Source organism: Chiloscyllium plagiosum, unplaced genomic scaffold (assembly GCF_037043375.1).
Source record: "Chiloscyllium plagiosum isolate Xiang-an unplaced genomic scaffold, Cpla_swu_hap1 HiC_scaffold_16, whole genome shotgun sequence".
Taxonomy (NCBI): domain Eukaryota; kingdom Metazoa; phylum Chordata; class Chondrichthyes; order Orectolobiformes; family Hemiscylliidae; genus Chiloscyllium; species Chiloscyllium plagiosum.
The window spans coordinates 12,827,314-12,852,295 of NW_028270154.1; the positions used below are offsets into that span (position 1 = coordinate 12,827,314).

Here is a 24,982-nt window from a genome sequence, read left to right on the forward strand (position 1 = left end):
ATTATTTACCTCCCAACACTATTTTGTATTTAGCCTCACCCTGCTTGTTATTCCCTTTTTAAATTGTTATCCTGTTCCTGGTAGAATCATAGAATCCCTACAGTGTGGAAACAGGGGTTTGGCCGATTAGGTACATACTGACCCTCATTAGAGCATTCCACGCAGACCCACCCCGCTATCCTACCCCTGTAAATCTGCATTTCCCAAGGCCAATCCACCTAGCCTGTACATCCCTGGACAATTTAGTTTGGCCAATCCACCTTGCCTGCACATCTTTGGACTCTGGGAAGAAATCAGAGCACCCAGAGGAAATACACACAGACACAGGGAGAACATGCAAACTCCACGCAGGCAGTCACCCAAGGCTGGATTCAAATCCAAGGCCTTAAAGCTGAGAGCTAGCAGCGTTAACCACTGAGCCACCATGCCACCCACTGAGCCCTGTGGTGAGGCAGTAATTTTATTCATTATCTGAGCAATTTAGTTAATTGCTAATTGGGTTTATCCTTTTTTTAAAAAAAGCTGCATTCTTAGTCTCCCCCTAGCTTTTCCTTTTGGTTTTAGTTTTTCGTTACCATGCCCCTAAATGGGCAGTTTTTATTTTGAATTTGATTTATTTAAAAACAAAGGAACTGAGATTCTTCACAATGGGGAGTTGGCTGCTGGGCAGGGAAGGAATGCAGAATGGGAACGGTGGAACCTGGTGTTTGTGCTAAATTATAGATTTACAATAAGACCCTGAGGAATCTCTGAAATTTCTTTTTCTGCCTCATTCAACATATGGGTATTAGTCTATTAGGCATTGGGCAGCTTTCCCAGAGCTGAGGAACTGTCACCACAATTAAAATTAACCCCTGACCAAAGAGCTCGACAGCTGATCGGAAACGATTTGAAGTTGTGACTCGCTGTTGTGGGAAATATCAAAGGAGTTTAGCTGGTGACTCTACTGAAGTTGGTGGGATAGTCCAGACTTGAGTTTGATTTTCACTTGATGGAGAGTCAATACGTTATTCGTTCATAATCATCAGATAGAGAATTCAGAAAAAAACACTTTCCCTAGAGAGTGGTGAGAATGTGGAACTCTCTACCATGGTGAGAATGGTTGAGGGGAATCATGTTGCATTTAAAATGCGCTGCATTTGGATGAGCACACAAGGGAGAAAGAAAAAGAAGTCTATATTGTTAGGGGCAGACTAGTGGCCCATGCACTACAGGTATCTTTCTTGCAGCCTTTACTACACCTCTCTGGGCCTTTAACTACATCAGGTTACAATTGGAGTCATAACTTCTCCTCCTCCCCTGAGACAACAATAGTGAGGTGGAGCAGAAACATTGGCAGGATAGTGCTGTAACAAACATGGGAGATTGCTGGAGAAAGTCTGCAAGTTCTGCAGCATCTGTGGAAACTGGAACGCAGTTTTGAATCTGATATGACTCTTTTCAGAACCAAGAGGTGTTGGAAAAAAATATTTTTATACATTTTTAACAGAGGTCCAGAGCAATCCCTCATCCTACATTGGGAGGGAGGTAGAAAGTGAACAAACTGAAATGGAAACCCTGTCAGAGAGAAAAGCCAAACTTCTTCAGGGTGAACATATCTGCAAGAGCCAATTGAACACTCGATGGCCCCACAAAATAAAGAAATGATGTTCTTCACCATTGGGGAGTTGGCTGCTGGGTGGGGTAAGTGGAGAAGTGGAAACTGGTATTTGTGTTAAGCTGTAGGTTTACAATTAGACCCTGGAAAATCTCCAAAATTTCTTTTGCTAATTAATTCAATGTATGGATATTAGTCTGTTAAACCTGCTTTCCAAAGTGCACACACAAGTTTTATGTCTTCCCATTGTCCAGAGTGTTTATTCGAAGGGAATGTGCATCCAATCACCTCCATCAGCAGAAACAGAAGAACCAGGATGGAGAAAGGTAGCATCGATCTCCAACTCCTCAGTCTGTACACTCCAGACTCAAGCCTAATGGCACCAAGGCTCTGATCTATGCACGTCTACCTCCCCCATGGTTAGGAAATCTCATCCATCCCAGCAGGATGCCTTCCTCCTTTTGCATTTTCTTACTGACCAGCAGATGTACCATCCACACCCATCTTTGGACTAGCTTTGCCAGATCCAGCAAAGTGATTGACACACTCTGTTCCTCTGCTGCTGATCTTATTGGTCTGGGTGAACCTCACGGATTTTCTGTGTTGTCGATGGTGGGGGAGCAGGATGTTTGCATGTATCGGTCACTGCCTCCAGCAGAACCTCCAGTGAGGTGTCTGTACAGCAGGATCAGGAGCCAGGGAGCTGCTCCTGTCTCACTGGCCCCTGCACTGCTCCTCCATCTGAGGCTGAAGGGAATGATTACCTCACCAATTACTGCCCCCAGCCCTTAAAACCGGATCGTTGCTGCCCATGACCTGCCCCCACTGCACCCAGTGGCTCAGTGGTTAGCCTTGCTGCCTCACAGAGCCAAGGACTCAGGTTCAATTCCAGCCTCAAGTGACTGTCTATATGGAGTTTGCACATTCTCCCCACGTCTGTATGGGTCCCCTCCGGGTGCTTTGGTTTCCTCCCATCGTCCAAAGATGTGCAGGTTAGGTGAATTGGCCATGCTAAATAGCCCATAGTGTTCTGGGATGTGTAGTCTACCTGCATAAATCAGGGGTAACTGTAGAGTAATAGGGTAGGGGAAAGGGTCTGGGTGGGTTACTCTTCAGAGGGTCGGTGTGGACTTGTTGGGCCAAAGGGCCTGTTTCCACACTGTGGGGATTCTGTGATTCTGTCCCCTGCTCCTGCCATCAGTAATCAGATAGTGGACATGACTGAGGTCAATCAGCAGCTGTTCCATTCCAAATATTTCAGTTTTTGTGTGATGGCAAGCTACAGGGTGAGGCCCAGTAGTGTCCACATTGTCAGGGTCCCATTCCCAGAATGGGAATTCTGTCTGATAGTCCTCTCACTATGACTGTTCTCGACTTCTCTGCTGCCTTTCAATTATCGACCATCAGAAATTCTCTCCGATTAAATATTCGGAAAGAATATTGCTCCATGACTGTCTGATGCCTGGGGCTGAACCAGATTTGGCATATCTAATCCCAAGAGGAGCTTCCGATCACCAGGACTACCTCCATGTGACCCAGGTTTGATTCTGCCCTCATTTCTGCCTGTGTGGAGTTTGCACATTCTCCCTGTGTCTGCGTGGGTTTCCTCCTGATGCTCTGGTTTCCTCACACAGTCCAAAGATGTGCAGGTCAGGTGAATTGACCGTGGAAAATGCAGGTTTACAAGGATAGTATAGGGGGTGTAGGCAGTCTGGGTGGGACGCTCTATTGAGCATCCATATGGACTCAATGGGTTGAATGACCAGTTTTCACACTGGAAGAATTCTATGATTCTATTAATTCCAGACTCGGGTCTTTCAGATCACTGCTGGCTGGTCCCCAACAGCTTACTCTCTGTAAACTTGGCATTGTCCAAACCACTACTAGGTCTGTCTCAGAGAAAGACTGTTCTCCTACCTCGCCTGTCTCCCAGTCAAGCAATATCTCAATCTTAAAATTCCCAATCTTCTTATAAATCCCTCTGCAGCCTCATTGGCCTTGCATGACTACATCATTCTCTCCAGCCCAATGTTCCTTGTATTCCGGCCTCTTGAGAAAGTTGTTTTTTTAATCAGTCCACTACTGGGTGCCGACCTTCAATGAGTTGGGTCTTAAGTTCTGGCATTTCCTCTCTAACGCCCTCCACCTTGTTATCTCTTGACTCATTTTTAAGAATGCTCCTCTTGGCCTGAGCTTTCCTTTCCTCATGTGTGCTTCACTGTTTGTTTTGTAATGCTGCCGTGAAACGCTTGGGGTATTCTGTTAGGGTTATCAGGTCTCCAGGATTGTCCTGGAATCTCCAGAAATTGACGATCCATCTTCTTGAAATCTTGGAGAAAAACCATTGGGTGTACAAATAGTTATGCACCTTACTCATTGCCTTGCTCTGCTGTTTTCTTTTGCTATAATACACGTTGGAGGTGGATGAAGAGGCTTTTCTTGATTAATCATTAATGACTAGGTATCCAAGACTCTGTTTGGTCTGTAATTGGTGAATGAAGGAGTATGTGTGTGTGTATGCACGTGCGCACGCATGGGTGTACATGTTTGTTTATGTGTTTATATATGTGTAAACGTGTGTGTGCGTGTACAGGTGTATATGCGTTTCTATATGTTTATATGTGTGTGTAAATATGTATGTATGTGTGGTTGTGTGTGGATGTAGACCACACCAATAGGCAGATGGTTTGGGCAACCAATAGATAAAAATCCTGCAGTCAAGAAATACAATCAGTAACATTTGGTGACTTTCACTTTGTTGTATTAAAGGTGCTGTATAAATGCAACTTGCTGTTGCTCAGTGAGATTTCCAATCAGATTGTGTTTCACTTCAGGTTTGCGATTTCTCTCTTTCAGCCCATATTTTTCGCCCTTTGCTCTGTTGCACTCCACTTGTGCCTGCAAATTGTTCTCAGTAGAGGCTGATGTTTCTTGCTCTCCTCCCTCCTCCGAACAGGGTTATTTGTTTTATTTTGTGCTTGACTCCTGTCTAACCCACATCCTGTCGCAGGAAGCGTCAATTCCCAACAGGCTACATGCGCCCGAGGACACACATCCAGGTCACTCTGGGATAGCCAGAGTTCGCAGGGGTCCCCTTCTTTTCCCTATGGAAATCTCAGACTGGAAACTGTCTAAAATCTAGACAATTTGATTAGAAATTAAACTCTGTATATGGGACCAAATCCAGCCACCCCTTCCCAACACCCTTCCCTCCTGAAAAAGGCGTCCCCCACTCGCTGGATACAAATTACCCCCAGGCCATTATTCAAAGAACAACGAGGAAATTCTACCCCCTCTGCCCCTCCCCCATGCTTCCCACCTCCACCTTGTGGGCCAATATTTAGTACCTCAATCAGTATCACTACAAATATGGATGATCTGGCCATTATCACATTGTTAATCATCAAATCCCTACAGTGTGGAAGCAGGCCATTCAGCCCATCAAGTTCACACTACCTCTCTGAAGAGCATCCTACCCAGATCCAGCCCTCGACACTATTCCTGTAACCCTGCATTTCCCATGGCTAATCCACCTAACCTACACATTCGTGGACACTATGGGTACTTTAGCATGGCCAATCCACCTAGCCTGCACCTCTTTGGAAACCAGAGCACCCGGAGGAAACCCATGCGGATGCAGGGAGAGTGTGCAAACTGCACACAGACAGCTGCCCAAGGCTGGAATCGAACCCAGGTCCCTGGTGCTGTGAGGTAACAGTGCTAACCACTGAGGCACTGTGCCACCCCAAGACCATAGTTCAAAGAAGAGCAGGGAAATTCAACATCCTCTACCCCCAAACCCCTCTTTCCCCAACCTAGTGGCACCAATGTTTATTCTCTCAATCAGCATAATTAAAAATACTGGCAATCCTGCCGTTACTGCCTTGTTATTCATAAAAGCATAGAATCCTGCTGTGGGCTGTCATATTTCCCAACATTGCAACAGCTGCTATGCTGCAAAAGTAGCTCATTGGTTGCAGAGTGTTTTAGGCACTATGGGAATGTAAATCTTTCTTTCTTGCCTACGATTGCAGAGGTGCTGTCAATGGATTCTTCATACTCTGGCTGGTTCCAACCTTACAACAAGAGATCCAAGGAGCCTGTGCTTCTCCTGCGTACAGTGCACGGAGACCACAGGAAGTCCAAACAGGTGGATGAGGTTCAAGGAGCATGACGTTATGTTCCAGCGTTGCCACTACTGTCATTGATGTTGCTGTCCTGTTAAAGAGAGAAAAAAACTGCAGATGCTGGAATCCAAAGTAGAAAGGCAGGAGGCTGGAAGAACACAGCAAAACAGGCAGCATCAGGAGGTGGAGAAGTTGACGTTTCAGGTGTAATCCTCCTTCAGGCCCTGAGCTGCTTTTAGGAGGCACCACACATTTCCTTTAGCTGCATTCTGTGGGTCACACAGTATTTCAGCTGGTAGTAGACAGGAGGTAGACCAAAATTGGAATTGCCTGAAACAGTAGGAGATTATCCTGTGTTTTTTTGTGTTCTCTCTAACTTGAGAAAAACGGGCATGGTTCAGTGGGTGGCACTCTCGCCCCTCAGGAGCACGGGGTCTGGAGCTCCATTACAGAGGTTTGAGCTCAAAGACAATTGATCACTCTCTCTGATCCTGAGGGACCACCGCACTGCTGGAAGTTCTGTTTTTTGGATGAGATGCTAGTGGAAGATCCTCCATCTCCATTTCAAAGGGGAACGGGTGCAATGCTTCCTAGTATCCAACGCAATATTTGACCCACATTCATTTATTTCTAGCGTCAAAAATAAAGAACAGATTGTCTAGTTAATATAATATCACTGCCTGTGGCAGCTTACTGTGTGCAAATGTGGACTCCATATCTCCTACATAACAGCAAAAACCACATTCAAAAGTTATGTTATTGGCTGTAAAAGCACTGTACACTGCACAAGGGGCTATATAAATACAATTCTCTCTTTATGCCTATCAGAGTTCTCCTTGTTTCCTCTCCTTGATCTAATGCTCTGTTCCCTCGGGCATTATTTTCCTGCCTTAAAATCCATCAGCACTCCCTTCCTTAAAAAAGTGGTGAATTTACAATAATCTGAAAAGGTAAGGAATTGATTGCTTGCACAATGCAGACTTCCACATACAGTCCTTTTGTTTTACTGGATGTGACAGTTGCCCTGAGCCAATTTAGCATCAATGCAGTAAATCACCCAACCACATGGCATTTGCAATATCAACATCAGGAGATTCTTGGTCCAACTGGAATAAAGTTACATATTGTAACAGAGAGATAGAGACAAGGACAGACTGACGGATAGAGAAGTAGTTAAATAGACAGTCAGGTAGATAGAGGTACCATATTTACTCGAGTAATAGTCGTTCTCATGTAAAGGTCGACCTCATATTTTTGGATAAAATGTCTGGAATTTCCTATATATCTCATGTAAAAGCAGATCCTAGTTCTTCACAGATAACAGATTAACATTTAAGAATCAGTCTGATGGCTGTTGTGCTCTGCTCCGCATTTTCAGAATCACCGTAATGCGTTGTGTTTTATTTCTTTATTCATTTAGACATCAATTGAGCTTTTGCTAATGATACGGTATTTTGGACTGTAGCATGAATTTCAGCCCCTGAAAGGTAGTATCGATGTAATAGTCGACATCATAAATTTAATCTTAAAAGTAGTAAAAAAAAATTGACTATTACTCGATTATATATTGTAGTTAAATAGTTAGTCAGATAGATAGAGGTAGTTAAATTGTTAGACAGATAAATAGGTAGTTAGACAGACACATAGATAAATAGACAGACAGACAAATATGCTGTTAAATAGACAAAAGTGATAAATAGATTTTTGGCCTCCTCTTGTTTCTATGTAGCAAGGTTTAAAGGGCCTATGACCTCAAACTGCTCTTGATTACCTCTCCTGTTCCTATATAACCAGGTTGAAGAGTTTTATGGTATCCTCCTGTTCCTGTAACAGTATTGAGATACTGAGTGACATCATTTTGTTCCTAAGAAACGAGATTGAATGATCTTTTCCTGATCCGTGTATTAGAGTTAGGGGCTCAAATCTTCTCCTATTTCCTGTGTAACAAGATTGAAGATGGGCTGAATGGCCTCCTCCTGTTCCTATGTAATAGAGTTGCGAGCTGTTCAAGTGTTTTATTTTGTTAAGACAAGGCAGCATCCCACCAGCAGATGGTGATATTGTTCTGTCAATAAAACACTGCAGTGCAGCCCCTGAAAGCTCATTCACTGTTCTTCAAATGTTTGTGTTTGACCATTAGGATTTGTCCATCCCTTTCATGGGGACATAAACATTTTTCTACTTAAAGATTTAAATTTTTTTAAGCCATGAACCTACACACATATTAAATATTGGAAGAGTTGAATCTCCAAATCCAAGTTCCAGACTCATTCGTTTTATTCTGCCTTGTGACTCTTCTTGTCACAACTCCCTCTTCGTTAGTTTTCATTTTGGGGGAGATGGTGGTGTAGTTGTACTCCCGAGGCCCAGAATAATGCTCCAGAGTCACAGATTCAAATTCCATTGCAGTAGAATTCAGTTAATATAAAAAAATCTGGAATTAAAAGCTGATCTTAGTCATGAGGACCATAAAATGATTATCAATTACATTAAAAAAATGCTTCTGGTTCACTAATGCTGCCATCTTTACCCAGTCTTGCCGACATGTGACGCCAGACTCATATCAATGTGTTTGATTCCAAATATCCCTCTGAACATGGTTGAGGCCAACACATTGGATGTTTTCAAAAATGAGTTAGAACTAGGGCTAAAAGGCAGAAGCATTAGAGCCAGGATAGAAACATTCTTTTATAAGGATCTAAAATGCACAGCCTGAGAAAGTGGGTCGGTCAAGGCTTTCAAAAGGAGCAAAATTATTATGTGTCAAATAAACATTTGCAGGACAAATACCTATTCTAAGTTGCTTTAAGGTTAAAGGTAAATTGGAGAAATATTTTACAGGTGAAAAATGAAATACCAGTAGGAAATTTGAAAATAAAAAATAAAAACAAAATTAATAATTTGGAGATGGAGGGCCAGGCAAAGTGCTGTAATTGCATGATGTGGAAGATGGGGGTCCCCAATGTAAGTGACCACATCTGTGGCAAGTGTTTGTTTCTTGAGGAGCCCTAGTTCAGAGTTGATGAGCTGGAGTTTGAGTTTCAAATGCTGTGACACATCACGGATGGAGAGTTACCTGGATGCTTTGTTTCAGGAAGAAGTCACACTCTGCAGGTAGCCGTAGGGAGAGGCTGAATAGGCTGGGGCTGCTTTCCCTGGAGTGATTGGAGGCTGAGGGATGACCTTGTAGAGGTTTATATTATCATGAGGGGCATGAATATGGTAAGTTGACAAAGTCTTTTCCCTGGGGTCAGGATGTTCAGAACTATAGGGTATAGGTCTAGGGTGAGAGGGGAAAGATTTAAAAGGGACCTAAGGGGTAAATCTTTCACGCAGAGGATAGTGTGGGCATGGAATGAGCTATCAGAGGAAGTGGTGGAAGCCACCACTTTTTATAACATTTAAAAGGCATCTGGATGGGGATACAAATAGGAGAAAGTGAGAACCACAGATGGAGGAGATCAGAGTCGAGAGTGTGGTGCCGGAAAAGCACAGCAGGTCAGGCAGTGTCCGAGGAGCAGGAGAATCGACGTTTTGGGCATACGCCTTTCATCAGGAATCGAGAGCTTATGCCCAAAACGTCGATTCTCCTGCTCCTCGGAGGCTGCCTGACCAGCTGTGCTTTTCCAGCACCACACTTTTGATTGGGTAAATGAAGGGGAACTGTTTAGAAGGATATGGGCCAAATGCTGGCAAATGGGACTAGATTAATTTAGAATATTTGGTCAGCATGGACGAGTTGGACTGAAGGGTCTGTTTCCATGCTGTACATTTCTATGGCTCTAAGTATGTCAAATTCGACTAGTGGTCAGGAGGGTGTCAGTACAAGTGAGGCAGGCAGAGGGATCCTGAAATTAGCATTGGAGGAGCCTCAGCGTTTGACCTTGTCCAACAGATATGAAGTACTTGCTATATGGATGAGGGAAAGGACTGTAGGGTGGACATACTGACCACTGCACCGTGGTACAGGTAAAATAGGGCTGAGGCAGCAGTGCTTTGTGAAGGGGAGGTCGCACCTGGCAAATCTGTTAGAATTCTTTTGGACGTAATGAGCCAGTAAGACAAAAGAGAGCCAGCGGACGTGATCTATTGGATTTCTAAAAAGCCTTTCATAAAGTGTTACACAGGAGGGTGCTAAATAAGAACCCATGGTGTTAGGGACAAGGTGCTGGCATGGATAGAGAATTGGCTGACTGGCAGAAGGCAGAGAGTGAGGATGAAGGGACCTTTTTCATCACGTCAGTTGGTGCCTAGTGGATTTCCCCAGGGGTCAGTGTTCGAACCGTGACTATTCCTGTTATGCATTAACGATTTGAATGAAGCAAAGATAGGTGGAGGGACAGGTAGTGTTGAGAAGCGGGGAAGCTGCAGAAGGACTTGGATAGGCAAGGAGAGTGGGCAAAGAGACTGGCAGATGGGATACAATGTGGGAATGTGAGAGATTGTGCACTTTGGTAGAAAGAATAGAAGCATAGAAGATTTTCTAAATGGGAAACGGCTTCAGAAATCGAAGTAAAAAAGGACCTGGGATTCCTGGTTCAGGATTCTCTTAAGATTAACACGCAGATTCAGTTAGGAAGGCAAATGTAATGTTAGCATTCATTTTGAGAGGACTAGAATGTAAGAGCAGGGATGCACTGCTGATGCTGTGTAAAGCCCTGGGCAGACTGCATTTGAAATGTTGTGAGCAGTTTCGGACCGTGCATCTCAGGAAAGATGTGCTGGCGTTGGAGAATGATAGCAAGGATAAAAAGCTTGTCACAAGAGGAGCGGTTGAGGACTCTGGGTCTGTAATCAATGGAGTTTAAAAGGATGAGGGGGATCTTATTGGAACCTACGTAATACCGAGGGGCCTGGATAGAGTGCATGTAGAAAAGATGTTTCCACTAATAACAAAGACTAGGATCCCAGAGCACAGCCTCAGAGTAAAACGCACACCATTTAGAACTGAGATGAGGAGGAATTTCTTCAGCCAGAGGATGGTGAATCTGTGGAACTTGATTGCCACAGGGGGCTGTGGAAGCCAAATCATTGTGTGCCTTTAAGACAGAGATAGATAGTTTATTGATTAATAAGAGAATCAAGAGTAATGAGGATAAAGCAGGAGAATGGGATTGAGAAACAAATCAGTCATGATCAAATGGCAGAGCAGACTCGTTGAGCTGGATTGCTTAATTCTGCTTGTAGGTCTTATGGTTGTATCGGGCCAGGTGAGTGATTCTAGGTGAATTCTTCTTTGAGAGAGTGAGTAAAGACATAACGGGCAAAATGGCCTCCTCCTATGCTATAACTGTTGTATGGTTCTATTTCAAGTTGATTATTAAACTTTAGACCACAGAGGAAGGGCATTCAGACACTTGTGACTGTAAAGGATAATCAAATTAATCCCATTGGCCCTTGTCTTTCCCCAAAGCTCTACAATTTTTGTCCTTTATGAATTTTTATCCATTCCCCATTTGAAAGTTATCATTGAGTCTGATTTCATCATCCTTCCTAACAACACATTCTGAATTGCAACAACCCATTGGAGGAAAACAATTCTTCTCTTTCGCTTGCTGCATTTTAGTTTTGAACAATTATTTTCAATCCGTGTCTCCTGGTTACTGATGCTCCTGTCAGCACAAATTATTTCTCACTGTCTACCCTATCTAAAAATTAATGGAAATGATGAGAAGATAATTCAGAATCTGTATTGGAAACAAGTAGTAGTGATCAGGCTTGTCAAACCAGTTCCCAAACAAAAGAGAAGTCAGCTGGAAATGTGCTATGTCCTCAAAACTATATACTTCCAGCTGCAACATTCAGAGTTTCAATATAAAAATCTTGAACTTCATGGATGATGCTATACACATTGCAGAGCCAAAAGAGGCAATACGAAATTATAAACAAAATGAAATCATGGAGCAATTCCAACTGTGTTTCTTACTGGTCAGTTCCCAGACTGAAATTGGGCTTGATAGATAACTGTTGTTTTTTAATGAGATAATTTCTCATTGACATAGGAGCACACAATGATGCAGATCTTGTTTTAATAATAAACAGACATTCGTCAAGTAAAAGAAATGAAGAAAAAGTAGAATAAACTAATCTTTTGGCTTATAAACCAAATGGAAATTATTGCATAGCATCAAAAAGCGAAAGATACATACTTGAGTTACACCATTTGAGTATATGGTAGACAGTAACAGTAACAGGCATGGGAGGAGAATCGATGACAAATGTAGGTGATAAATAGAATGGTGGATACAGTTTCAGTTAACTGATGGGGAGTGTTTGAGAGCAGCACCGGAAAGAGGTGGAGATCTATATCCTGTCCCATAACTCTCTGAGAAGAAGATGACACCAATGAACAGATCAATTTGATCTGGTCACCTGTGTGATTTTAACATCCTCCAAAATTGGCCTTTTTTGGGTAAAACCAGAAAACAACAATCAGTATTGTCATATCTTTATTCTGTCACCAGCAAATCATCAACATTTTAAAGGAATTGTCACCAGCAGATGCTCCACACTGATCATTCATCGCGAAAGGAAGAGGCACTCAGATCTTTGACCCCTTTTTCATGGGGCAAACTCCATCTGTTTGCCTCACGGATTTGGGTTTGGGTTTAGGTTTGCGTCTCGGACAAGTCTTGGGCTTTGGTTCTGGTTCCAGCTCAAGTTTGCAAACCTTTGAGGAGGACCTGGTCTTGGGTGGTAACAAGCTCCTGGCCCCTGAACTCTGGCGGATGTTTGCACGTGATCTCGCTTTCGCCCGAGCTGCACGCTTCATCGGGCAAACTTTGGGTTTGTCTTGAGGCCTCTTGGTGTAAACCACTTCCTCTGAATACTCACTTTCATCATCAAATGAAAGAGTAGGCATGGAGTATCTGTTCCTCCATTGGGATGTCAACAGCTCCTCATCATATTCATAGTCGCTTGATTCCAAATCATAAGCACTTATCGGTTTTGGAAGTTTCTTTGGACATGTTTTCATCTCCAGTTCTTCAAGCTCTTCTTCTGCCTCCTCCTCCTCTTCCTCCTCCTCCTTCTTCTCCTTTTCCTTTCCCTCTGTCTCTTCCTCCTCCTCTTCCATCAGTAGAAGGCCAGCGGTACTTTCAGTCAACATGTCCATCACCAATTCCAACTTCAGCTGCAGGATATTATTCTGGTCTTGGAGCACTCGGTTCTTTTCTCTGACATTCTTCAGCAGGTCGGGCTGGCTGGATGTAAAGATACCATTACAGGACTGAGCTGTCCATCTTCCTTTCTTAAATGTCAATTTCTGCCCAATGATTTGGAAAGCGGGAGGCTCATGTTCTATACCCATCTCAGCAATCCTCCGGTCATAATCCAATAAGTAAAAAGAAGTAACAGGAGCATGGCGGCGTGGCCGAGATTTCCTGGGGTTAAATTTAGATCTACAAGGTAGCCAAAGGTGGTCAATGAAGGTCTGAATACCACTAAAGCACTGCTTAATGTTGGTGGCTAGCAGTTCCATTCAGTAGCACTAGGAACAATTGTCAAATTGAAATATTTACTCATAAACAGGCAACATTTTCGTGAAAGGCCACAGTTTCTCATCACTGCAAATACTATATCAGTATACACAGGTTCATATGGCCACCTCAGATGGGAGTACCAGTGCGACTGTTCAACTATAAAGTGTACTTCAGCAGAATTGAGGTTGAAACTTTATTGCTGGAACAGCACAGCAGGTCAGGCAGCATCCAGGGAACAGGAGATTCGACGTTTCGGGCACAGGCCCTTCTTCAGGAATCCTGAAGAAGGGCCTGTGCCCGAAACGTCGAATCTCCTGTTCCCTGGATGCTGCCTGACCTGCTGTGCTGTTCCAGCAATAAAGTTTCAACTTTGATCTCCAGCATCTGCAGACCTCACTTTCTCCTACTTCAGCAGAACAAATACTGTCCTCATTCACACACTCACTCACAGATACACAAACAGACATAAACACATAATCACAGGTACACACATACACACTCGCTGACACACACAGGTACACACGTACACACACAGATAGACAAACAGATACACATGCATGTTCACAGGTACACACCTGCACTTACTGATACACACGCATTCACAGAAATACACAGGTACACTCAAGGATACACACACACTCACAGATAGACACAGACACACATGCATGTTCACGGGTACACACAGACACACTCACAGATACACGTGTTCACAGATACACACACATATATGACAGATACATACGTACACCGATACACACTCGCAAATACGCACATCAGATTAAAACACACAACATTCACAGAATCACACATCTACTCACAGACATACACACACATACAGATATACATTCATAAATACACACACAGATACACACTTACATTCAAAGACAGATACATAAACAGTCACAGATATACACGTTCACAGATGCACATAGAGTCAGAGAGTCATAGAGATGTACCGCACGGAAACAGACCCTTCGGTCCAACTTGTCCATGCAACCAGATATCTTAACCTAATCTAGTCCCTCTTGCCAGCACACAATTCATATCACTCCAAATCCTTCCTGTTCATATACCCATCAGATGCCTTTTAAATGTTGCAATTGTACCAGCCTCCACCACTTCCTCTGGCAGCTCATTCCATACACGCACCAACTTCTGCTTGAAAAAGTTGCCCCTGAGGTCTCTTTTATATCCTTCCCCTCTCACCCTAAACCTATGCCCTCTAGTTCTGGACTACCCCACACCAGGGAAAAGTCTTTGTCTATTTATCCTATCCATGCCCCTCATGATCTTGTAAACTTCTATAAGGTCATCCTTCAGCCTCCGATGCTCCAGGGAAAACAGTCCCAGCCTGTTCAGCCTCTCCCTATAGCTAAAATCCTCCGACCCTGCCAACATCCTTGTAAATCTTTTCTGAACCCTTTCCAGTTTCAGAACAATTTCCAATAGGAAGGAGACCAGAATTGCATGCAATATTCCAACAGTGGCCTAACCCCAATGTCCTGTACAGCTGCAACATGACCTCTCAACTCCTGTACTCAATACACTGACCAATAAAGGAAAGCATACCAAACACCTTCTTCACTATCATATCCACCTGTGACTCCACTTTCAATGGACCTGAATTCCAAGGTCTCTTTGTTCAGCAACACTTCCTAGGACCTTACCATTCTATGTATAAGTCCTGCCATGATTTGCCTTTCTAAAATGCAGCACCATGCATTTATCTAAATTAAACTCCATCTGCCACTCCTCAGCCCAATCGCCCATCTGATCAAGATCCTGTTGTAATCTGAGGTAACCTTCTTCGCTGTCCACTACACCTCCAATTTTGGTGTCATCTGCAAACTTACCAACTATACCTCTTATGCTCACATCCAAATCATTTATATAAATGATGAAAAGTAATGTATCCAGCACCGATCCTTATGGCACTCCACTGGTCACAGGCCTCCAGTCTGAAAAACAACCTTCCACCACCACCCTCTGTCTTCTACCTTTGAGCCAGTTCTATATCCAACTGGCTAGTTCTCCCTGTATTCCGTAAGGTCAAACCTTGCTAACCTGTCTCCCATGGGAAACTTTGTCGAAAGCCTTACTGAAGTCCATATAGATCACATCTACTGCTCTGCCCTCATCAATCCTCTTCTTCAAAAAACTCAATCAAGTTTGTTAGACATAATTTCCCATACACAAAGCCTTGTTGACTATCCCTAATCAGTCCTTGCCTTTCCAAATACATGTAGATCCTGTCCCTCAGAATCCCCTCCAACAACTTGCCCACCACCAACGTCAGGCTCACTGGTCTATAATTTCCTGGCTTGTCCTTACCCCCTTTCTTAAGTACTGGCACCATGTTAGCCAACCTCCAGTCTTCCGGCACCTCACCTGTGACTATCAATAATATAAATATCTCAGCAAGAGGCCCAGCAACCACTTCCCCAGCTTCTCACAGAATTCTAGGATACACCTGAATAGGTCCTGAGGATATACCCACTTTTATGTGTTCCAGCACTTCCTCCTCTGTAATATGGACATTTTTCAAGATGTCACCATCTATCTCCCCACATTCTATATCTTCCATGTCCTTTTCCACGTAAACACTGATGCAAAATACACATTTAATATCTCCCCGTCTTCTGCGACTCCACACATAGACCACCCTGCTGATCTTTGAGGGGCTCTATTCTCTCCCTAGTTACCCTTTTGTCCATAATATATATGTAAAAACCCTTTGGATTCTCCTTAACCCTATTTGCTAAAGCTATCTGATATCCCCTTTTTGCTTTCCTGATTTCCCTCTTAAGTATTCTCCTACTGCCTTTATTCTCTTCTAAGGATTCACTCAATCTATCCTGTCTATACCTGACATATGCGTCCTTCCTTTTCTTAACCAAATCCTCAATTTCTCTAGTCATCCAACATTCCCTACACCTACCAGCCTTTCCTTTCAACATAACTGACTATACTGTCTCTGGACTCTTGTCATCTCATTTCTGAAGGCTTTCCATTTTCCAGCCGTCCCTTTACCTGCGAACATCTGCTCCCAATCAGCTGTTGAAAGTTCTTGCCTAATACCGTCAAAATTAGCCTTCCTCCAATTTAGAACTTCAACATTTAGATCTGGTCTATCCTTTTCCATCACTATTTTAAAACTAATAGAATTATGGTCGCTGGCCCCAAAGTGCTCCCCCACTGACACCTCAGTCACCTGCCGTGCCTTATTTCCCAAGAGTAGTTCACGTTTTGCACCTTCTCTAGTAGGTACCTCCACATACTGAATCAGAAAATTTTCTTGTACACACTTAACAAGTTCTCCCTGTATTCCATTACATCTAACCTTGCTAACCAGTCTCCCATGAGGAACCTTGTCGAATACGTTACTGAAGCCCATGCAGATCACGTCCACTACTCTGCCCTCATCAATCCTCTTTGTTACTTCTTCAAAAAACTCAATTAAGTTTGTGAGACATGATTTTCCATGCACAAACCCATGTTGACTATCCCTAATCAGTCCTTGCCTTCCCAAATACATGTAAATCCTCTCCCACACGAATCCCTCCAACAACTTGCCCACCACCGAAGTCAAGCTCACTCGTCTTTGATTCCCTGGCTTGTCCTTATCACCTTTTTAAAAGGTTAGCCAACCACCAGTCTTCCATCACCTCACCTGTGACTATTGATGATACAAATATCTCAGCAGGGGGGCTCACAAATCACTTTCCTAGCTTCCCATAGAGTTCTAGGGTATACTTGATCAGGTCCTGGGGATTTATTCACTTTTATACGTTTCAAGCCATCCAGCACTTAACATGGACATTTTTCAAGATGTCACCACCTATTTCCCCACATTTTATGTATTCCATGTCCTTTTCCACAGTAAACACTCATGCACACTCATTTAGTATCTCCCCCATCTCCTGTGGCTCCACACAAAGGCCACCATGCTGATCTTTGAGGGGCCCTATTCTCTCCATAGTTACCCTTTTGTCCTTAAGTATTTGTAAAAACTCTTTGAATTCTCTTTAATCCTATTTGCCAAAGCTATCTCTTGTCCCCTTTTTGCCCTCTTGATTTCCTTCTTAAATATACTCCTGCTGCCTTTATACTCTTCTAAGGAGTCACCTGATTATCCTGGTCATTCTTCCTGACATATGCTTCTTTCTTTTTCTTAACCAAACCCCCAATTTCTCAAGTCATCCAGCATTCCATACACACTCACAGATACACACAGATAGATATACACACTCACAGGTTCACACTCACATACTCAAAGATACACACACATAAAATATATATATTATGTATATACACATGCTCACTTTTACACACGCACGCTCGCTCACAAACACACATACACACAGAAGAGTCAGTTGGGAAAATTAGATTCTCAACAATGAGCTTTCAATGGCAAGGTGAGAATTTCTCTAGTAAAATATTTGCATTAATTTACACCCATTTGCTTGTATTTGCATATTTTAGTACCTAATCTCACCTCTTTGGCATGTTGTTTCCCATTCCTTTACCTGCCTGATAGAGACTAGATAATGACAATTCCTGAGCTGGAAGTCTGAGCCAACACCTGGTGACTGCAGCTCACCACTTGGTCCACTGAGCCTCCAACTTCACCCAACATCTCAGGGCCATGACCACCTACACTCCTCGTTCATACAGGCTGCTATTGCTCTTCCCAATCTCACACATCAGTACGTCAGATTTAGGACGTTTTAAACCTGCTACCCCTTATCCTCAAACAATGACCTCTTGTCTCTAGGTTGAGGAATGAGGAAACATCTGCTGTATGTCGATTTTCTCAATCCCTTTAGCATCTTATGGCCCTCAATTGTATCGTCGAATCCCTACAGTGTGGCCCAACAAGTCCACACCGACCCTCTGAAGAGTATCGCACCCAGACCTATTCCCCTACCCTATTAATCTACATTTCCCCTGACTAATGCACCTAAACTACACATCCCCGAACACTATGGGCAATTTACCATAGCCACTTCACCTAATCTGCATGTCTTTGGATTGGGTGGAAGGAAACCCACACAGACACAGGGAGAATGTGCAAACTCCACACAGACATTCGCCCGAGACTGGAATCGAGCCGGGTCCCTGGCACTGCGAGGCAGCAATGCTAACTGCTGAGCTACCTCTCATCCTTCTAAACTCCAGAGTGTAGAAGTAAACTGCTCTCATGCCACTCTCATGGCACATCTCTGGCACCTTTACAGTATGTTTCTCAACTTCCAATGCTGCACTTTGGAGTGCACTGGTATGTTTCCTTGTAACGTTGTTGCCAGTACACTATGGCACCACCATTGCCACATGGAGCTCTCCTTTCTCTAGTAAGACAATGCAGTCTGCATTGGGCTCAGGGATAAATTGGAGAAATGAAGAGTTAAATAAACTCATGTATAAGCTCACTGCTACAAATAATCATGCCCACACACACACAACTCACTCTCACATACCTAGTCATGTACACACATATATTCACACCTTAACTCACAAACTCATATTCACTCACTGATATATGTAAACATATTCACACTCACATATACTCATTCACTCACTCACAAATGCATACACATACACACATTCATAAATACACAACTACACTGGTGCCCACCTGCAAATATACACTCGCATACACTCAAACAGTCACTCTCACTCAATTTCTCACATTCACTTACACACACTTACAAACTCACTCACTTGTACATCCACTCACTCAGCACACAAGTCCACACTGTCACATGGAATGGCAATAATCTTTCTACCCAGCCTTCTTTTCTGGAACATACGAACTGTTTGTCCCAGTGAGAAAAGCTTCTGATGATAGAACATGTCGCATGGGCAACAAGAAGAGTAAAGAAATGGTGAAGAGCAAAGTAGAAATTCAAAGACAAACTGCAGCGTTTCAGATACATTTGACATCACCTTGTGATGTCACAGCTGCCCTGGTATTACAAAACTGCCTCATGCCTCATTGTGGGGGAGGGGGAAAGGGGGGTGCCAGAGAGAGAGAAAGAAAGAGACGATAGAGAGAATGTCACCGAGTCACTCGGAGGGAGAGCAAATAAGAGAAAAATCAAGACAATCAATCTAAGAACTTTGAGGGGAGAGAATGCAAGGGAAAACACAAAAGTCCTGAGGATCAGAGCTGATGAGAAAGACGTGACATGAGAGTGAGATTCAGTGAACTCTTCAGAACTCAGTTTTGAGCAAGTGTCATACTGGCCTCAAAACATTAACTCTGTTTCTCTTTCTGCAGAGGCTGCCACAACCTGTTGAGCTTCCCCAGCGTTCTCTGTGTTTGTGTGAGAAAGAATATGACTACTCATGAGAGAAAGCCAATATAAGGGAAAACATCAATAAAAAGAAAAGAGAGAAGATGTAATGGTCAAAATAGCAGAGGGATCACGAGGATTAAAAGAACATTTAGACTGAAAGAAAAGAAAGTGAAGGGATATGACAAAAAGATGAGTCACACCAAAAACAACTGAGCATTTAACAGAGACCCTGAGGAATTATTCTAGAAATTACTTCAAAAGAGGGAATCAGAAATCAAGTTCAAATCCCACCAGAGAACAAGAGACCAAGTAAAAACTAATACTTTAGTCCCGACCAAGGGAGTGCTGCTCCCTGGAGGGCGCCATATTCCAGGTCAGATGTTAAACCAAGAATCGCCTGCCCTATTGTGAATGTAAACTATTTCATAGCACTATCTGAAGAAGAGCAAGAATGTTCTCATTACTGACATGGAATAATGTTTCTCCCTGAATTCTTTATCACAGTTGGCTGTCATGTTGGGTTATTAAGTATATTTAAGGCTGAAATATGCAGACTTTGAATCAGTAAGAGAATCAAGAGCCACAGGGAAATTGGTGGAAAGTGGAATCAAAGGTTATCAGATCAGCCATGATCTCATAGAATGGTGGACCAGACTCAATGGGCTAAATGGCCTTTTTATCCGCTCCTATTTCTTATGGTCTTGTGAGCCAATATCATGAAAATGAAATTACCCGGCTCGTTATCACATTGCTATTTTGGGGAACTTGCTGTGTGCTAATTGGCTGCTGTGTTTCCCATATTTCAGTTATGACTACACTTCAAAATGCATGTCATCAGCTGTAAAGCACATTGGCACATCCTGGGGCAATGAAAGGTGCTACAGAAATGCAAGTCTTTCTTTTTTCCAGCCCTGTGAGATTGGCAAAGCAAACACTGGATGAAATGGAATTGCTGTTAGGAATTTGTTGTGTCAGTGAGTTCATGGTTACGATTTAGAGATTATAAGACAGGAAACTAAAACCACTTCCCTTTTAATTGGAATTACTAAAGATCCTTTTGTTACTGATGGTGAGGATGTTCTAGAAAATAACTACAAAACTCTGCCTGAGCTTTACTTCACAAGATCATCATAATTAATAACATGGAACTGGTCAATCTAGAAAGGAGAATTTTTGTAATGTCTATGTCTCTTTTGATCAGTTAATGATAAAATTAAGGATGTATTTTTATAATTCAGACTATGCAAGTCACACATCAACTTAACTTGGAATTATATCACCATTCCTTCACTGTTACTGGGCCAAAATCCTGGAATTCCCTTCCTAACAGCACTCTGGCTATCTCTATACTACATGAACTGTAACAGTTCAAAAAGGCAACTCACCACCACATTTGTTTATTTACTCATGAGATATGGGTGTTGCTGGTCAGGCCCACATTTATTGCCATCCTTAATTGTCCAGAGGACAGAGTCCAGCATCTCACTGTGGTCTGGGGTCACATAGAGGCCAGATCAGGTAAGGACAGCAGTTTCCTTCCCTAAAAGACATTAGTCATAAACTCATAGTCATACAGCATGGAAACAGACCCTTCGGTCCAACCAGTCCATGCCAACCATTATCCCAAACTAAACTAGTCCCATCTCATAGAGTTATCGTCATAGGGATGTACAGCACAGAAACAGACCCTTCGGTCCAACCAGTCCATGCCAACTATTATCCCAAACTAAACTAGTCCCATCTCATAAAGTCATAGCCATAGAGATATACAGCATGGAAACAGACCCTTCCATCCAACTCGTCCATGCCAACCAGATATCCCAACCCAATCTAGTCCCACCTGCCAGCATGCGGTCCATATCCCTCCAAACCTTTCCTATTCATATACACATCCAAATGCCTTTTAAATGTTGCAAGTGTACTAGCCTCCGTACCTTCCTCTGGCAGCTCATTCCATACACGCACCACCCTCTGCATGAAAAAGTTGACCCTTAGGTCTCTTTTCCCTTCTCACCCTAAACCTATGCCCTCTAGTTCTGGGCTCCCCTACCCCAGGGAAAATACTTTGCCCATTTAACCTATCCATGCACCTCATTATTTTGTAAACCTCTATAAGGTCACCCCTCAGCCTCCAACGCTCCAGCGAAAACAGCCCCAGCCTGTTCAGCCTCTCCCTATAGCTCAAATCTTCCAACCATGAAAACATCCTTGTAAATCTTTTCTGAACCCTTTCAAGTTTCACAACATCCGTCCGATAGGAAGGAGACCAGAATTGCACGCAATATTCCAACAGTGGCCTAACCAATGTCCTGTACAGCCGCAACATGACGTCCCAACTCCTGTACTCAATACTCTGACCAATAAAAGAAAGGATACCAAACACCTTCTTCACTATCCTGTCCTATCAGCAACACTCCCTAGGACCTTACCATTAAGTGTATAAGTCCTGCTAAGATTTGCTTTCCAAAAATGCAGCACCTCGCATTTATCTGAATTAAACTCCATCTGCCACTTCTCAGTACATTGGCCTATCTGATCAAGATCCCATTGTCATCTGATGTAACTTTCTTTGCTGTCCACTACACTTCCAATATTGGTGTCATCTGCAAACTTACCAACTATACTTCTTATGCTCACATCCAAATCATTTATATAAATGACAAAAAGTAGTGGACCCTGCACTGATCCTTGTGGCACTCCACTGGTCACAGGCCTCCAGTCTGAAAAACAACCTTCCACCACCACCTTCTGTCTTCTATCTTTGAGCCAGTTCTGTATCCAAATGGCTAGTTCTCACTGTATTCTGTGAGATCTAATCTTGCTAATCAGTCTCCCATGGGGAACCTTGTTGCACGCCTTACTGAAGTCCATATAGATCACATTTACCACTCTGCCCTCATCAATCCTCTTTGTTACTTCAAAAAACTCAATCAAGTTTGTCACACATGATTTCCCACACACAAAGCCAAGTTGACTATCCCTAATCAGTGCTTGCCTTTCCAAATACATATACATCCTGTCCCTCAGGATTCCCTCCAACAACTTGCCCACCAGTGACGTCAGGCTCACTGGTCTATAGTTTCCTGGCTTGTCCTTACCACCTTTCTTAAACTAGCTTCCCACAGAGTTCTAGGGTACACTTGATCAGGTCCTGGCGATTTATCCACTTCTATGCATTTCAAGACATCCAGCATTTTGTCTGCGCTTGGCCCATATCCCTCCATACCTTTCTTATTCATGTACTTATACAAATGTCTTTTAAACGTTGTAACCGTACCTGCAACACCACTTCCTCTGGAAGTTTATTCCACACATGAATCAGTCTCTGTAAAAAAAGTTGCCCCTCATGTCCTTTTAAAAATCTTTTTCCTCTCATTTAAAGATATGCCACTTAGTCTTGAAATCCCCCTACCCTAGAGAAAAGACACCTGCCATTCACCTTATCTATCCAGTGTTTCCCCCCACCTCCCCCAGACAATTGATGTATGGCCATCATTAGACTCTTATCTCCAGATTTTAAAAAATTGATTTCAAATTCCACCATCTGCCTTGGTGGGATTTGAACCAGGGTTCAAACCCCCTGCGTCTCTGGATACATACTCTGGTGATAATGCCACAAGGCCCTTACCTTCGCACATTGCAAGGAATGATTGATTAAATTTAGTAAATCAGCTTTGCACTCTCTCCAAAACCTTGGCCACCCTCCAAACCTACATTGTTAAAAATAGATCCTGCTAAAATTGGTCATATGGTGTAGTGGTGGTGTCCAAGCCTGTGGGCCAGATCCTCTGGATTTCAGTTCCACTTCAGGCCATGGAAGGTGTCTTATACTAATTGTCAATCAATAAATCCTTCCTATAGCAGACAGTAAGAGCAGGATGTCGGTCCAAACAGCAAGGTAGCTCCAGTGCAACAGCCTTCTCAAGTTAAAAGACTCAGTGTGTACATCCCTGCTCTGAAAAAGTCACATCCTCATTCTGAGAGACTTACATAGACAAAAAAAAAACAAGTTAACTCGTCATTATCAAAACACTGCTGTGTGGAAACATGCTTTGTACAAATGAGTCACCAAGTTTCCTGCATTATAAGAATGGTGACAGCCCAAAAATCACCTTCTGGTATTCATGAAAAGTTATTAGAATGAAGTTTTACTCACCAAGGACTACTTCCAGCATTCTCTATTTTCATTTCAGAAAATACATTGTTTGGTTGTAAAGTGCTTTCAGGCATCTGTACGGTTGGATAAAGTGCTATTAAAGGCCAAATTTCTTTTTAGTTTGATTTCAGTGTGATTTCCTGAATTGGATGCAATACTCCATTTCAGGCGTAGCTGGTGACTTGATTAAGATTTATCATAATTTCAGATCTTTTGCTTTTCTGCACTCACCCTTCTACCACTTTCTCTTTAAACAAGAGAAAATGCTACAGCAGTAATAGAATCGCTGTCTAAACATTTGTTACTCATCAGTTGTCAATTGTCACTCAGTAATCAATTCTTAATACTTATACACTGGTGAGAGGAATATTTGATCTGATGAGGGAGTTCTTCGTTGTCAATAACACCAACAAAACATATTTATATAGAAACCAAAAGAACTGCGAATGCTGTAAATCAGAAAGAAAAATAGAAATTGCTGGCAAAGCTCTGCGGGTCTGGCAGCATCCCGTAGAGAGAAATCAGAGTTAACATTTTGGAGTCCATTCTGAAGGTCACTCGACCCGAAACGTTAACTCTGATTTCTCTCTACAGATGCTGCCAGACCCACTGAGCGTTTTCAGTGATTTCTGTTTTTGTTTTATATTTATACAGCATTGTTCATATCTCAAAACATTTCGTAAAAGTTTTAAATATTAGCACCACTTCCACTACGTTGTGTGTTTCCTGTTTTCACTTCTGAAAAACCAAGCCTTGTTTTTGATGAGAGAGTGATTTCTGGTGGTTGCTTTCTCCTGTCAGTCCTTCTGTTGTATAAGTTCTCAGCTGCTACTGCTCAGTGTGGTGTGCAGAGTGGAGTGAGGGAATGCAGACTGCTGGCATGTTGAAGGGGGTCATCGAAAAAGCTAGGCATTGGTTGGAGTAGACCTTCTCTGGTCCACCTTGCTATTGCAATTACCCTCCTGATGTTGTGGGGGCACAATATTGCTCATGACTGGGAGGCGGGGTAGATGCGTTGGTCAATGAATGCCAGTGATGTTGATCAATTGAAATGGGCAGACTGGTACTGTACTGGGGCACATTATTCTGCGCTGAAAATGTGTTGCTGGAAAAGCGCAGCAGGTCAGGCAGCATCCAAGGAACAATAGAATCGACGTTTCGGGCATAAGCCCTTCTTCAGGAACATTATTGTGCGTCAAGTACACAAGGGCAAGAGCAGAGGAGTTTCACATAAAACCCATCAGGTAGTGGATAACTTATTTAGAAGAAAACACAGAAAATGCTGGAGAAGCTCAGCAGGTCTGGCAGCATCTGTGGAGAGA

General features: G+C 42.9%; 1 protein-coding gene and 1 long non-coding RNA gene across 2 annotated transcripts in view; one reads left to right on the top strand and one right to left on the bottom strand.

The window, feature by feature from the left end:
- The window catches only part of LOC148147481 (uncharacterized), a 127,066-nt gene that overhangs the window by 38,361 nt on the left and 63,723 nt on the right, over positions 1–24,982 (top strand). The gene's annotated exons all lie outside the window — the stretch shown is intronic.
- On the bottom strand, positions 12,266–13,204 carry LOC122556984 (uncharacterized). The gene has a single exon (XM_087995128.1). It carries the CDS (start codon positions 13,202–13,204, stop codon positions 12,266–12,268), a length of 939 nt encoding a protein of 312 aa, XP_087851254.1.